Raw genomic sequence first — 15,613 nt, 5'->3', positions numbered from 1 at the left:
TGATGCAAGCCACATCTTGTAGTAGTCGAAGGTTTGGATGAAACATATAAATTGAATTTGCTTCGAACAATCTTGAATTTGCTGCGAATGTTTGAGAATTGTAGTTGCCCTCCACTGATGAAGCTTTTGTTGGCACCATAAATTGGTTTTGCTTTACACTGTCTTGATCAAGAGTGTGTGAAGCTTTTGAAAATTATGGTTGAACTCCTTTGATAAAGCTTTTGTTGGCACCATAAATTGGTTTTGCTTTACACTGTCTTAATTAAGAGTATGTGAAGCTTTTAAGAATTGTGGTTGCCTTCCATTGATGAAGTTCTTGTTGGCACCATAAATTGGTTTTGCTTCACACTGTCTTGATCAAGAGTGTGTGAAGCTTTTGAGAATTGTGGTTGAACTTCTTTGATGAAGCTCTTGTTGGCACCATAAATTGGTTTTGCTTCACACTGTCTTGATCAAGAGTTTATGAAGCTTTTGAGAATTATGGTTCCCTCCATTGATGAAGCTCTTGTTGGCACCATAAATTGGTTTTGCTTCACACTGTCTTGATCAAGAGTGTGTGAAGCTTTTGAGAATTGTGGTTGAACTCTTTGATGAAGCTCTTGTTGGCACCATAAATTGGTTTTGCTTCACACTGTCTTGATCAAGAGTGTGTGAAGCTTTTGAGAATTGTGGTTGCCCTCTATTGATGAAGCTCTTGTTGGCACCATAAATTGATTTTGCTTCACACTGTCTTGATCAAGAATGTATGAAGCTTTTGAGAATTGTGGTTGCCCTCCATTGATGAAGCTCTTGTTGGCACCATAAATTGGTTTTGCTTCACACTGTCTTGATCAAGAATGTGTGAAGCTTTCTACGAGTTGTAGTGTTTGCATTGTTAAAAAGGAGAAATGTCTGAAGCAAATGCAAGAGGGCTTGATAGCTTGATCTTCGTATGCCATGCACTGAAGTTGTTGTTGGCGGCTTGCAATAAGACTTTGTTGGTGACTATAACTCTTGTTGGACATAAGTGCTCCCCTAGTTGATTTGTAAAACTTGAGGGTTTTTTATTATTTGTGAATGCTAGGAGTTCACATGTACAAGTTGTACCACTCGTTTTCTGGTTGGTGGAATGAATGGTGAGTTGCTTTCATCACTTGGTTGGTGGTATGAAGGTGAGTTCATTCATCACCTTTCATCACATTTCATCACCTGGTTGGTGGCACGAAGATGAGTTCCTTCTTCACCTGGTTGGTAGCATGAGTGGCAAGTTGCTAAATGATATTAGAGTACGGGTTGTACATTTCATCACCTGGTTGGTGGGCATGAGTGGAAAGTTGCCAAATGATATTAGAGTACGGATTGTACATTTCATCACCTGGTTGGTGGCATGAAGGAGAGTACGGGTTATACATTTCATCACCTGGTTGGTGGCACGAAGATGAGTTCCTTCTTCCCCTGGTTTGTGGCATGAGTGGCAAGTTACCAAATGATATTAGAGTACAAGTTGTACATTTCATCACCTGGTTGGTGGCATGAAGGAGAGTACGGGTTGTACATTTTATCACCTGGTTGGTGGCATGAAGATGAGTTCCTTCTTCACCTGGTTGGTGGCATGAGTGGCAAGTTGCCAAATGATATTAGAGTACGGGTTGTACATTTCATCACCTGGTTGGTGGCATGAAGATGAGTTCCTTCTTCACATTTCATCACCTGGTTGGTGGCATGAAGATGAGTTCCTTCTTCACATTTCATCACCTGGTTGGTGAGAATAAGGGCAATGTGTCGAGGCATATTGTAGCAAGTGTCGAAGACACAAAGTATGTTGAACCCTTTTGAAGTACAGTTGGCTTATGTATGGATGTGTTGGAATGTATGATGTTTATGTATGAATGTGTTGGAATGTATGATGTTTATGTTGATTGATATGAGTAATGCTTATGAATGTTTTGCTATACATGAAAGGATCCATGCTTTTGATATGTGAACTATGTTGGTTGTAACACTTAGTATCACATATTTTGTGTTAAGTACGCATGTTGAAGCTCTGAGTTGGAGTATAAGGGTAGGTCAGCATAGACCAAGTGTTCCAGTGCTAGGAACGCAAAAGACTCAGAAGAAGTTGTCTGAATTCCCTTTTCTTTAAATATTTGCCGAATGGTTTGTGTGACAAAAGATCTCAAGCGATTGAGAGTCAAAACATTTGTAATATGTATGCCTTCTTATAATAGCATTTCCTTCAGTACCTAGTCCTCCACTTTGAAAGAGTGAGGCTTGGCCCTATAGTCATAATAGTCGACGGTACGTTCACCCATGGTTGTCTTGATACGAACTTTTATCTCTCTTGTTGTAATGGGCTTGCTGAGAGTAAAAATCCTTCATCTTACCAAGAGACAGATACGTTTGATGACTTAGCGAGTAGCTAAATGAGGCAGGAGATGATGCAATGGGTGTCTGAATGGTCAATATCTCCTCACTTGGTACAACTTGACTTCCACTTCCCACTTGTTGATAGGGGTTCCCTTAGTATGTCCCTGCTTCGGCGGATGCGTGGTTGTAAGCCTGTGCCATCACCTCAGAGTAAGTTTCAAGTGTTGGCATTGATCATGTACTTGAAGAAACAATCACGTAGGCCTGCCGTGAAGGCCTTGAGGACGGTCTTGTCACTGCCTCAACGCAGCGAGAATACTCATGGCTGAAGTGATCGGCATACTCTTGTAGTGACTCGTCCAGCTCCTGGCGAACAGTGTACAAGTTATCTGCAGAATGCAAGCGATCGGTCTGGAAGATGTGTTGAGAGACAAACAGTTTCCTCAGGTCCTCAAATGAGTCTACTGTCTTAGGTGGAAGACGGCAATACCAGTTTAGAGCTCCGCCAGAGAAGGTAGAGGGGAAGAGAAAACATCGCTCTTCGTTGGTGTGCATCCGATATGCTATAGTGGACTAAAAAAGGTTAAGATGTTTAATTGGGTCCTCCCTTCCAGTATAGAGTTGTAAACCAAGCTTTTGTTTTGTCTTCGCTTGAAGGGGGTGTCGAGGATCCTTCTTGTGAGAGGGCCAGGCCTGGGTTAGTTCCAGTCAGGTATCTCGGCCTGACGTTCGGCCTTCAACTTGTTTACTTCCTCAATGAGCTATAGGACAGGGGGGTCCTGAGTGGAGTCATGTACCACTGGAATTTTCTTTCGTAAGTCTCCATCGCCTTTTGGAAGTAGGAAAGTTTGAGCAAGGGCGTGTGGTTTTTTCTTGGACTCGCCGTACTGACTTCTAAGGCGAGTCTGTCGGAAGACCTTAGAGTCCCATGTACCTTCATGTTCCTCTAGGACCTGTCGTTCCTTCCCTAGATTGGCAGCTGACCTGGGTTGTGGAAGGGGACCGAGTCTTTCAGAAACCCTTGGGTCATTGATCTTCGAGCATATGTGGAGGGGATTCTCTCGACGTTGCTTTAGGAAGTCTCGGCAATCACGATAAACGACTTTCGATCCTTCCAACCCTTCTGCAAGGAGGTGTCTTCCTCCACTGCTTCTGCTTCAGGTCGAAGCATATGGGTTGAGAGAAGTCTCATGTTGATCAATGTTTTGATGATTAGCTCGCTTCTCATCAGGGATACCCATGTCGAATGGAGGTGACCCTCCGTGTTAGGGGGCACCCAGATGATGGTTGATGTCCACAGGGGCAACGAGCTCGCGTGTTTGAGTACGCCTAGTTTCGTGGAGCGTCTCAAAGAGCTTCTCATACTGCTCCTGGAGGACCTCATTCTTCATTGTTATCTTGTTATTCTGAGCTTCTAGCTCATCGACTTTAGCTTGAAAAACAACCCTATTTCCTTCATTCTTTTGTTGTTTCGCACTAGGTGCAAGATGGGTGTTATTTTGTGTGCTGTGGCTTCCTTCGCTCCCCATGTTGGAGAGGGATGCCTGGTCAAAAGAGAGTGTACGAATGGTGGAAACCAGCTTGGCAAAGCTGAAGAGAGTGGGAATAAGTGTTGTTCCCACAGATAGCGCCAAATGTTGATGCACAAAATCAGTGAGGACTTTGGTACAATAGAAAATGTTAAGTTTGTGACCTTCGCTAGATTGCTTCGGTCACTAGTGTGGGTAAATATGTAAATAGATAGGGACAGGGAAGCAAACACAAAATGTACGTGGTTCACCCAGATTGGCTACGTCCATGGAGTAGAGAAGTTCTCATTAATTGTGAAGGGTTTAAACAAGTACATAGGTTCAAGCTCTCCTTTAGTGAGTACTAGTGAATGATTTAATACAAATGACATTCGGAAATATTTTGATAGAATGATCTCTATTTATAGAAGAGAGTTTCTAGTTTCATTCTGACATTGACACGTGTCGTGTTGTGATTGGATTCTGATGTTGACACCGTGTCACGCTATGATTGGCTTCTGATGTTAACACGTGTCGCTCTGTGATTGGCCTCCTGGTTGGAGGGAAACTCTTCTGGGTCCTTGACGATATAATGTTGACCAGTGCTCGGTAGTTTCAGGATTGGTCATGTATAGTACAAACACACACAAAGTTCTCTCTGCAAAGCACGATACTCTCCAAATTATAGGCAATTGGAACAAAAAAGTGTAATCTTTGTGAAAGCAAGGGCTTGTGGTTTAATACTACAAGTTCTGGATCACCTATAACAATCCTATGAGGAATATGAAACTAAATCCTTGTATAATCATGAGTACTAAACTCAAGTCCCAAGTAGAGTTCTAATCCAAACCAAAACTGGATTTACTCTTATAAACACATTGTGACTTCTTCATTCTAATCTAAAATAACTAAACCGTGTGAATCACACTCATACTCTAACATTCTCCCGCTTGAGTATGATTCACCACAATAAAGAATCATCTCAAATTATGTGATCACTTTTATGTTAAGCTTCGCATTTACTCATTCCTAAGTTTCATCTATCAACACTTTATTGTCTGTGAAAAGTATACACCAAGTAATATCATCTTGAATATGTCCTGTTAACTCATGCATTACAATGCAAAAAGCTATTCACCAATATGAATAACCAAGTATAATTCTTAAAACAGCTTTATCAAAAACGCAAATATTAGCATACATTAAATTGCCTACTAGAGAGGTATATGGCTGTAATTTCATCTTTTCTTTCTTTAACTCATTCTTTGGACTTTGCTGTTGATAAACTTTGTCACCCTTATTCACAAGGACACCAACACTATTGCAATGTTCCATGTTAAATCTAGCCAGGATTCTTTCAATGTGCCCCTTTTGTGAAAGCCCCAATAGGCTTCTTTTTCCTGTCTCTAATTATCTCTATACCAAGTACATAGTGAACTTACCCCAAATCTTTCATTTCAAATTTGGTACTGAGCATTGTCTTGGTTTCATGCAACAATTGCAAATTCGAGCCTGCTATCAATATGTCATCCATGTATAGAACCAAGAAAATAAACTTGGTACCCTTGAACTTGTAATATATACAGTCATCTAGCTTGTTCTCTATGAAGCCATTGTTGTAACCACTTTGCCAAACTTGAGATACCATTGCCTACTTGCTTGTTTAAGTCCATAAATGGACGTATTGAGTTTGCAGACCATGTTATCCCTCCCCCTTCCAACAAATCCAGTTGGTTGCCGCATACAAATGTCTTCCTCTAATTCTCCGTTGAGAAAAGCTGTTTTGACTTCCATCTGATGCACTTCTAAATCAAAATAAGCTGTTAAAGCCATGATCACTCTCATAGTCTTTTGAAGAGACTGGAGAGAAAGTATCACAGAAATCGATTCCTTCCGTCAGTGTAAAGACGTCAAACTCTGGATACTTCCAGGTGCTTAAAAATTGTCAAAATAATATCCAACACAGTCCTATGTTCTTGAAGCTCCACAAAAGTTCAGATGATGCCACCTAACTGCCAAAAGACGGTTATAACATATAAGTAAATGAATTGCAAGCCTAAAGGAAAGACAGACAAGAAAATTAATTTCATGTTTCATCATAAGCCTTACAAAAATCTTGACGTTAGTGGTTCAAAATGGACAAGTACCCACCCCAAACTGATCAAGATCAGATGTTTAGTTCAGACATTCGATACCTCATAACAAAATGTGAACATCAAGCAACGAATACTCGCTACTTAACGTGAGAACAAGAAATTATATTTATTTACTCCCCCTGACAATGTTTATTTTCAGCCATCATACATCTGGAAAGCCCAAATATCATCCAAAACTGGTCCCCAAACTAAGATGCAGATTAACTTATAACTTTTCTGCATGAAAATTTTAACTTCTAAATGGTTTACATGAATATAGCCTACCGCACTATTTCATGAGCAATATCTAGTCAGAATTCCGGTTTCACTGCCTTATGACTCACGCATCAAATGAATCACCATCCATTGTATAGCATAGCTTTCAGGCGAACAGAACTCGCCTATTAAACGGTGAGGAGGAATTTCCTCCTTACTGCTGGCTTGACATAAATTTATTTGCATGAATTGGGAAAAAGGGTGACTCCCACCACTTTCACCAATTCATTTGAATAAATATATGCCACATTGGTAGCCAGTCAATAGGTAATCATTATTCTTTTTCACCAAGCTGATTTTTTTCCTATGATTAGTAAAGAATAATGATTACAAATCATGAGACAAAGGGAGCACTTAAGGCTCAAGAATTCATTGCAGGGATAGTTGATATATTAAATCAATAGTGTAGAAAATTTCACAGCAAAAGCACAAGTTCCACATACCATAATGGCCTCAATCTCCTCTTTGGACAATGGTGTTCGTTCGGGTTGTTCAGAAGCTTTTCCTCCCAAGGTGGTTGAGGCCTTTGAACCTGAGAAGAAAGTGTGAGAAGAATCACCAGCCAAACCTTGAGTCTGAGGCTCAGTACCTGCAAGTAAACAATTACAAGTGTTAAACGGAAACAAATTATGACCCAACAAACATGAGTACGTGACTACCAGCATGAGGGCAAACAGTGAATGAACTTCTGATATTTTTCAACAAATGACTGCATGTTATCTCTCTAACATTATGGGACTTCCCACTTGTTTCACCTACTTATCGACGCATCAGCAAGAAACTGCCTAACGGACTAAAGATCAAGCTACTACGGTTAAAATTGGATGTTGGATGCTGCATTACCACCACCACCACCCCCAACCTCAGAAAGTAAAATTCAAGACCTTAAGCAATGTAGAACCAGCAGAAATTCAAAACGTGTATTCAGAAACTCCCAATTGGCATCGTCAATGTCCGCGTCATAATCACTAATCTAAATGAAATAACTTCCTAATGGGATTTTAGCACTACCCTAACCCTTAATTCAGCATTTGCCTGATGCAGCCAATCTGAACTGTTTCATGAACTCAAGCTCAAACAAGCGGAAAATTCAATCGAAAAATCGAGCCAGCCAATCTTAACAAACCATCCAATTGAAATCACACTGTTGTTTACAAAATTAGGCGTTTTTTATGACATCACAAATCCAATCTATGCCTTAATTTAAATACAGAGAAGGATATATTTCTAAATTTACAAGAAAAGCACACAAATTTGGGACATTCAAGAGAAACCCATTAAATTGGATCATAAATACAGCTTAAATTATCCACAAATAGTTCTCTTGTAAAGCAAGATGAGCTACAGACACTTGTCCAGGGATTTTAAAGTTGAGCACAAGGTTTTCATTTTAGAGATCGAAGAGAAGTCTTTTGGCGAGAGGATTAGGGTAACAGAGAGAACGAGAGCCAGAGGATATCAGATATCTTTTGACTTGGGTTGTGCAGCATGGATCACTGATCAGTTAAAGGCGGCCATTGACACGGGCGGACTGAACTTCTTCAGAAAATACAAGGGTCACAACTATCAGTTTTGGGTTGAAGGATTTCAGAACAGAAACTGGGAGGTCCTTGTTCTTTCCAAAACTGAAAAGGATGGTTTTGTCAGAAATATCTTCGTTCCGAAAGGTTTTAAAGGCATCGGATGGAGAAATCTGGAAGAGCTGATGTCTGAGATCCTGCGAGGGGGAAAGAAGACGGGGGCTACAATGAGGAAGGTGAATCGGGTTGGAACTGAGCCTAGGAGAAATCTTTTGGGCGGCGGCTTTCAGGGCTCATACAGGGATGCAGTCATTGGAGGCAAGTCGACGTCAACTGAGGAATCCACACGGAGTGCCAGAGAGGATTTTTGGAAAGAATACACTTGGAATCAGAGGACTTGCTCTAAAGAATCTTACAGTTGGGGAAGTGTTGTAGTCTGTGAGAGAAAGGTGGTGCATCAATCCTGGAGGGAGGTGGAGGCCTCACTTCGAAAACTTCTGGGAACGGACATCAGACTCTCGCCATTTCAATGCAACAAAGCACTGTTTGTTTGCCAGAACGAGGAGGAAGCAAAAAAAATTGCACTACTTGGAGCTATAGCTATGAAGGAGTATCCTGAGGTGGAACTGGCGGGGTGGTGGGAGAGCTTGAATTCAAATAAAAGACTGGCGGTCAGTTATGGAGGTTGGGTTGCATTGGAAGGTTTACCACCGCATCTTTGGACCAAAAAATTCTTCCAGGATATTGGTGAGGCTTGCGGAGGTCTGGCGGATATTGACCAAACAACCACTAGTTTCAGTTTTTTGCTTGAAGCAAAGATAAAACTAAAAACCAACTTCACTGGGTTCATCCCTGAGGTAGTAGAAGTGGCTGATGGAGACCTAGTCTTCAGGGTCAGGATCCGGCAATTAACGCCAGCGAAGAGACCTATGCTTACGGCTGAAGATCGGGGTAAATCGGAATCTTTAGTTGGGTCTCTGAAAAAGGATCAGCAATTACAAAGGATTTCTGGAATACATCATCCGGCGACGGCTGAGCTCGGAAAGGCAGCTCAAGCGACGGGGACTTGCGCCAGCTTCCGAATAGGCGCCTTCGACTGCCCAGTCACCATCGGATGTGACAGAAAGCATGATCACAACAGGTCTGTGACAGTGGGCGCGAGTTACGAGGAACATGCAAACCCACTCAATGACCTTACTTTCCCTAAAAGAGAGCGTAGGACGCCATCTCAAGTACAGGACGTGACAGCTACGGTGAGTCAATCAATAGAAGCGGCGGTAAATGATTTTTTAATGATTTCGAAATTGAAAGGAAGCTCCAGTATCATGATTTCTCCGGGTAAAAGCAAAAGTTTGGAATTAGATGGGAAAGAAGATGGCGGTGGCTCTAGTACAGAGGAGGCACAAATTTCAACAAGTAGGGAGTATTTTAATGGAACAAGAGTGGAGATCTTCACTAGAAATAGTGTAAATGCATGTGACAGGAGCGGGCCCAATAAAAACAACTTTATTCCAATTAAACTTGATGGAGTGGCGGGCCTTGATCCACAAAGCCCAAATATTGGAGATAACATTGTGGTGAGCGGGCCTATGGCTGCCAAACATTTATTTACAAGTATAAATGGTAATTCGGTGGGCGTCGACCTACATTGGATTGGGTCAGGCGATGGCCCACCCACCCTAACTATTCACGGGCTGAGATCTCATCAACAATCCGAAATGGACTTTCTGTGTAAGTCTCTAACGTTTTCGAACCCGTTTGAGGATCTAAGGCTGCCAACTCTAAGGAATACCGCGCCACAATATATGGCTTTGGGAGATCCCCAGCAACTTCGGGCCATGGAGTTCTCTCCAATCAGACCTTCCTGGAGCATAAGTTCGAGTTTCTTTGGGAGATTTGGACAACACGACAGGGGCGGAAAGCGGCTAAAGCTTCTTCTACCACATGATTTTGGCTCTTGTCAGAATCATCTAGAATGGCCTAATCCGACGGAAGCCTTGTCTTCTAACCTCACATTCACCGATTCAGTTAGTGAATTAGAGGAAGATATGGAGTGCGAGGCCGATGATGACATTGTCCGATCACCGGGCGGGTCGAGTGAGAAGAATTCAGCAGATCAATGGTGGAGAAGGATGGAGGATTTTGGCATGGATTCGGTTCAATTGTTAGACAGTGACGACGAAGATTTCTCCGCTCAATCTTCTGTCGCTGATGGGGAGGTGGATGCTTACTCTCAAGAGGAAAAAGAAATATCTGACGATTTTGAATTATCCTGTGAGGACCTCCACAATCTCTTCATTGATTCAAATTTGGAAGCAGTGACAACGTTGGAGGAGGCAACCAATCACGAGGAGCAGTCCGTTACTGAGGAAATAGGAAAAAACAAGAAAATATTAAAGTACAGTAGAAGGAAAAAATTGGCAGGAGTATCAGCCAATCGTGAGGCCCAACATCTAAGTTCCAAATTTTTGTCTAAAATGAAGGTTTCCTTGTTTCCATTGAAAAGGTCTATATTCCAAGAAACGAAGAATGGGAAAGTCAGAAGAGGCAAGGGAGAGGGTGGTTTTAAGGGAGAAAGCAAACTTCACAGGGGCACTAGTAGTGTTAATGAAGATAATTAGTTGGAATGTTAGAGGATTGGGAAGTACACGGAAGAGGCTAACATTGAAAAAGCAATTCCAACGGTTACAGCCGGACATCATCATACTACAAGAAACTAAGAAATCATTGATTGGCAGAAGTCTTGTGGCTAGCGTGTGGGGAAGCAGATATAAAGAGTGGATTTTTGTCGCTGCTCAAGGAAGCTCAGGGGGCATAGCTGTAATCTGGAACACAAAACATTTTCAGTAACCGAATCTTTGGTCGGTGTTTTCTCTGCATCAATAAAAATTAAGGCTCCAAATGGGATGGAGTGGTGGCTATCCGGAGTCTATGGTCCATGTAAAAATAGAGAGCGAAGGGAGTTTTGGGAAGAATTGGCGGGACTTTATGGTATGTGTGGAACAAGGTGGTGTATAGGAGGAGATTTTAACGTGGTTAGATTTATAAATGAGAAATCAAATGGGGGGAGGCTGACTAAAAGCATGAGGAATTTTAATGATTTCATTCGAGAGACAGAACTCAAGGATTTGGATCTACTCAATGCACAATTTACCTGGTCAAATCTCAGAGAAGAACCTGTGTGTCGGAGATTAGACAGATTTTTATGCTCTACAGGTTGCGAATATATCTTTCCTGAGGCTAGACAAACGGCCTTGGCTAGGGTCATTTCCGATCATTGTCCAATCCAGCTAGATACCAACAAAGTGAAATGGGGGCCATGTCCTTTCAGATTTGAAAACATATGGCTCCAAGATCCAGAATTCAGGAACAAATTCAAGGAATGGTGGCAATCGGAACAAGTGGAGGGGTGGGAGGGTTATAAATTTATGATCAAGTTAAAAGCCATGAAAAAAAAGGTGCAGAGCTGGAGTAAGGAGAGTTTCGGCAAAATCGAAAAAGTCTTGAAAGAAGCGGAAGCAAACATAGAGGAATTGGATAAGAGAGAGGGGGTGGAAGGCTTAGATTTTGAAGCTAGAAGTAAAAGGGAAGAACTCCAAAACCTGGTGGGAGACTTGGCTTTTAAAGAAGAAGTGAAATGGAGGCAAAGAAGCAAAGTGGAATGGGCAAAGGAAGGGGACGGTAATACAAGATTCTTCCATCGAGTTGCAAATGGAAGAAGGAAGAGAAACTATATTGAAAGGTTAGAGTCGGTTAGAGGGGGATTAATAGAGAATGCAAAAGAGATTGAAGAGCATATTGTAAATTTTTTCAAATCCTTATTTAGCAGTAACGACGAGGCATGTTGGGGTTTATAAGGTATAAATTGGGCCCCAATAAGCGCCCTTGAGGAAATTTGGCTTGAGAGGCCTTTTGAGGAAGCAGAAGTTCAAAGAGCAGTTTTCGATTGTGGAAAGGACAAGTCACCAGGACCAGATGGCTTCTCTATGCAAATGTTCCAACATTGCTGGGATATTTTGAAGGAAGATATAATGAAGATCATGGAGGAGTTCTTTGAGAAAGGGATAATAAATGCAGTGACGAACGAAACATTCATTTGCCTAATCCCAAAGAAGTCAGATTCTTTGAAGGTGACGGACTATAGGCCCATCAGTTTAGTAACTGGATTGTATAAAATTATAGCGAAAACACTGGCTTCAAGATTGAAGGAGGTTTTGGTTACCACTGTCTCTCCACATCAGGGGGCGTTTGTTAAGGATCGACAAATTTTGGACTCTGTCCTCATTGCAAATGAAGTGGTAGAAGAGATAAGGCAGAAAAAAGAGAAGGGATTGGTGCTCAAGATCGACTTTGAAAAAGCGTATGATCATGTTGAATGGAGATTTCTGGAAGAAGTACTACAAAGAAAAGGTTTTGGCAATAGATGGAGGAAATGGATGCAGGGATGTTTATGCTCTGCAAATTTTTCTGTTTTGATCAATGGGAGGCCTAGGGGAAAATTTCAAGCTTCAAGAGGACTGAGACAAGGCGACCCACTGTCACCCTTTCTCTTCACCTTAGTAGTCGATGTTTTGAGCAGGTTAATGGAGAAGGCTCAAGAAAATGATCTCATCAAAGGTTTGTGTATCGGGCAAGAAAAGATGGATATCTCTCATCTTCAATTTGCAGACGACACCATATTCTTCTTGACGGAAGACGAGGAAGTTTGGAACAACCTATTACAAGTGCTCAACTTATTCTGTTCGGTCTCAGGATTGAAAATCAACAAAGCGAAGTGCTTTTTGGCAGGAATAAATTCAGAAAGTGAGAAATTAAACAGGATGGCAGTTTCTTGGGGTTGCGAGGTAGGATGTTGGCCTATAAAGTATCTGGGACTTCACCTTGGGGGAAGGCCAAGAGCTATTATGTTTTGGGATCCAGTGGTAGAAACAATGGAAAGAAGACTTCAAAGTTGGAAGAAGGCTTTCCTATCCAGAGGAGGTAGATTAACTCTAATTCAATCAGTATTGGGAAGCTTGCCGATTTACTATATGTCATTGTTCAAAATTCCTGGCGGGGTAAGAAGACGTCTAGAAAAATTAATGAAAGGGTTTCTCTAGGAAGGCGTGGAGGAAGGTAAGAAAACCCATTTGGTCAAATGGGAGTTAGTTACTAAAAACAAGGAGGAAGGAGGTCTAGGGGTGGGGAATTTGAGGAATCAGAACGAAGCACTATTGGCTAAGTGGTTGTGGAGATTCCCAAGGGAGTCTCATTCCCTATGGCACAAGGTGATAAAAAGCAAGTATGGGCTACAAGTTAATGGATGGAATGCACTTCCTCCAAGGAGGGTTTCAAGTCGTAGCCCATGGAAAGACATTTCGAGTGGTGCTCATCAGTTTCTTAGATGTTGCAAGTTTGAGGTGGGCAATGGAGAGAGGGTGAGGTTTTGGGAGGATGGATGGTTAGCAGAGGGACCACTGAAGGAGCAATTCCCCAGATTATTCTTATTATCGAGGAAGCATAATCATAACATCTCTAGCTTTGTGGAAGCTTCGTCAAGTTCCTTAAGTTGAAACTTTGATTTTAGGAGAAATCTGAATGAGATGGAGATAGAAGAGACGGCCAGCTTATTACAGAAAGTGGAAGTGGTTCGCTTGTCTCCATCAAAAATGGATAACAGAAGGTGGAACCTAGAAGCTTCAGGTTTGTTCACATGCAAATCCTATCATTCATTACTGAGCAACAATGGGATTGTGCACTATTATCCACCCTACTCTCAGATTTGGAAATCAAAAGCTCATCCGAAGGTTAAAATACTTGTATGGCTTGTGGCCACTGGGAGTCTCAACACTTGCGACAAAATTCAAAGGAGAAACCCTCTGATGTGTTTATCCCCACATTGGTGTAGTTTATGTAAAGCTAAGGAGGAGAGTGTAAATCACATCTTTCTTCATTGCTCCTACTCGATCCAACTATGGTGGAAACTGTTTCAGGAGGTTAAAGTAAGTTGGGTCATTCCTAAATGGTGTTTTGAGCTACTAAGCACCAATTTTAAGGCACTTGGAAAAGGGAAAAAATCCAAAGCTTTGTGGGGTTGCCTGGTATCGGCAATTTTTTGGAATATATGGCTGGAACGCAACAGAAGGATTTTTGAAGACTATACTGGAGTGGGGGCAGAAGTACTTTGGGGGAGAGTAAAATATTGGGCATCTTTTTGGGCTTCGGTTACTAAAGAGTTTAATAATTGTTCTCTATCTCAAATATTGTGGGATTTGTTAGCAGCAGTTAAGTGAGCTAGGTCTAGAATTGGCTACTGTAGCCAAATCCTATTGGGATTTTCCTTTCTAATTTGTTGGTGGACTTCTTATCCACTTCTGTGTTTTTCACTATTCTTTAATAAAATTGTTTCTTCTCAAAAAAAAAAAAAATACAGCTTAAATTCAAAAAAATACGAACATGCATAAATAATTAAATTTATTAAAGATGAAAATCGAAACAATGGTTTGAGAAAAGGAAAAGAGAGACGGACCAGAAGGTTTGGGGTGTCTCTGAGGAAACTTGATGCGAGGTATCCTCTTCATCGCCTGGTCTCCACCCATCTCTCTCTCTCTCTCTCTCTCTTCTGTAGTACCAGTTCCTCCGGAGACGACGATTGAAAAAGAAGAGCTCAAATCTTCCACCAGCGATTTGTTTGGCTACTCGGGGATGAACACAAGTTGCTACAAAGGTCAGTTAGTTCAAGGGTGAGGGTTGCCGGGTCGGAACGTCAATCTAAATCGTGATCCACCCTTTTCATAAACTGGGTTGGGCTTCGGGTTCTATCGGGTCGTAAATAGGAAGTTCATAACGGAATCAAGTTCAACTTTGCTACACGATGGATGAGTAGTTTCTCTTCAAAACACTGTGATCGACTTTCAGAATTTTTTGACTATGATCCGTTAAAATATAAATTACTGTATTTTTTCTGAAAAAAAATCTCATAGTTTATTGAATTTTAGGAGATATGGTTTTTGCAGAATGATCTATAATATTAACGGTTCCAATCATAATAATTAAGCATAGAGAACTGTGAATTAGCCACGCAGCGTTTTGAGGGGTAATTCATCTTCATTCTTGAGTAGCCAAATATTTTTCTTGCAGAACATCATATCCGTGCGTACAATATATTTTTTTTCCTTAAAAGAGAAGAAAATGTTAGGGAGATTATGTTTTTTTAATGAGTAATACCACATTGGTGTACGATATAATATGATAAATAATGCATCAATCAACATCTATTAAGATAAATTAATTAATTGAAATGACATGTATACATTACTTATTACATCAAATGAGACACCAATGTGGTATATATTCTTGATTAGTTTTGGCTGGCCAACTGGAAGTCTTCAAGTGCCTTTTGAAACTACTGCAACTCTTGTAAGGGTTACATCGTTTGACCAAAGGACGCGATTGGTATCTTTGCAGTTGCATGAGAAAGAGATGATCAAATTTGGTTTGTAATACCCTTAGTGTGGCGTTTGGTTGCATCCCCTGCATGTTTTGCAGTTGCATATTCGTGTTTAACATACATGATTAAAACTTACAATGATATATCATGACTACTGCAAAATTGGTATACGGCAGTACCTGTTCCAGGCGGTGGTATCTAGCAGTGAAGTTAAATCAGTTGGCAATGGTTGCATGTAGGAATTTTTGAAACATACTTACATAAGTTTGTTTCCTAAGAAGTTACCTACGTCTGTCAATGAATATACTTATATATATATATATATATATTCCACGTATCTTGTACTGCGTAGGTGCAAAATTAAAGAGACAGAACTCAATAGTTTTGTTCTTAATTAAG

General features: G+C 41.1%; 1 protein-coding gene across 1 annotated transcript; it reads right to left on the bottom strand.

The window, feature by feature from the left end:
* Positions 1 to 4,904: 4,904 nt before the first annotated feature.
* On the bottom strand, positions 4,905 to 14,737 carry LOC103437372 (uncharacterized). Its single transcript, XM_008375840.4, has 3 exons — positions 14,294 to 14,737; positions 6,709 to 6,854; positions 4,905 to 5,866 (listed from the first exon to the last, which is right to left on the bottom strand). Exons 1-3 carry the CDS (start codon positions 14,361 to 14,363, stop codon positions 5,849 to 5,851), a joined length of 234 nt encoding a protein of 77 aa, XP_008374062.3. The 5' UTR covers positions 14,364 to 14,737; the 3' UTR covers positions 4,905 to 5,848.
* Positions 14,738 to 15,613: the final 876 nt, after the last annotated feature.

The sequence above is a fragment of the Malus domestica genome, chromosome 06 (assembly GCF_042453785.1).
Source record: "Malus domestica chromosome 06, GDT2T_hap1".
Lineage (NCBI taxonomy): Eukaryota > Viridiplantae > Streptophyta > Magnoliopsida > Rosales > Rosaceae > Malus > Malus domestica.
The sequence above is the reverse complement of the archived record's forward strand: the minus strand, read 5'-3'. Positions and strand labels throughout refer to the sequence as shown.

Coding starts and splice junctions, on each gene's coding strand:
- LOC103437372 (XM_008375840.4), bottom strand. CDS start 14,363: ATGGGTGGAGACCAGGCGATGAAGAGGATACCTCGCATCAAGTTTCCT. Junction 6,855..14,293: donor GAGACACCCCAAACCTTCTG/GTCCGTCTCTCT, acceptor GTTTACTTGCAG/GTACTGAGCCTCAGACTCAA.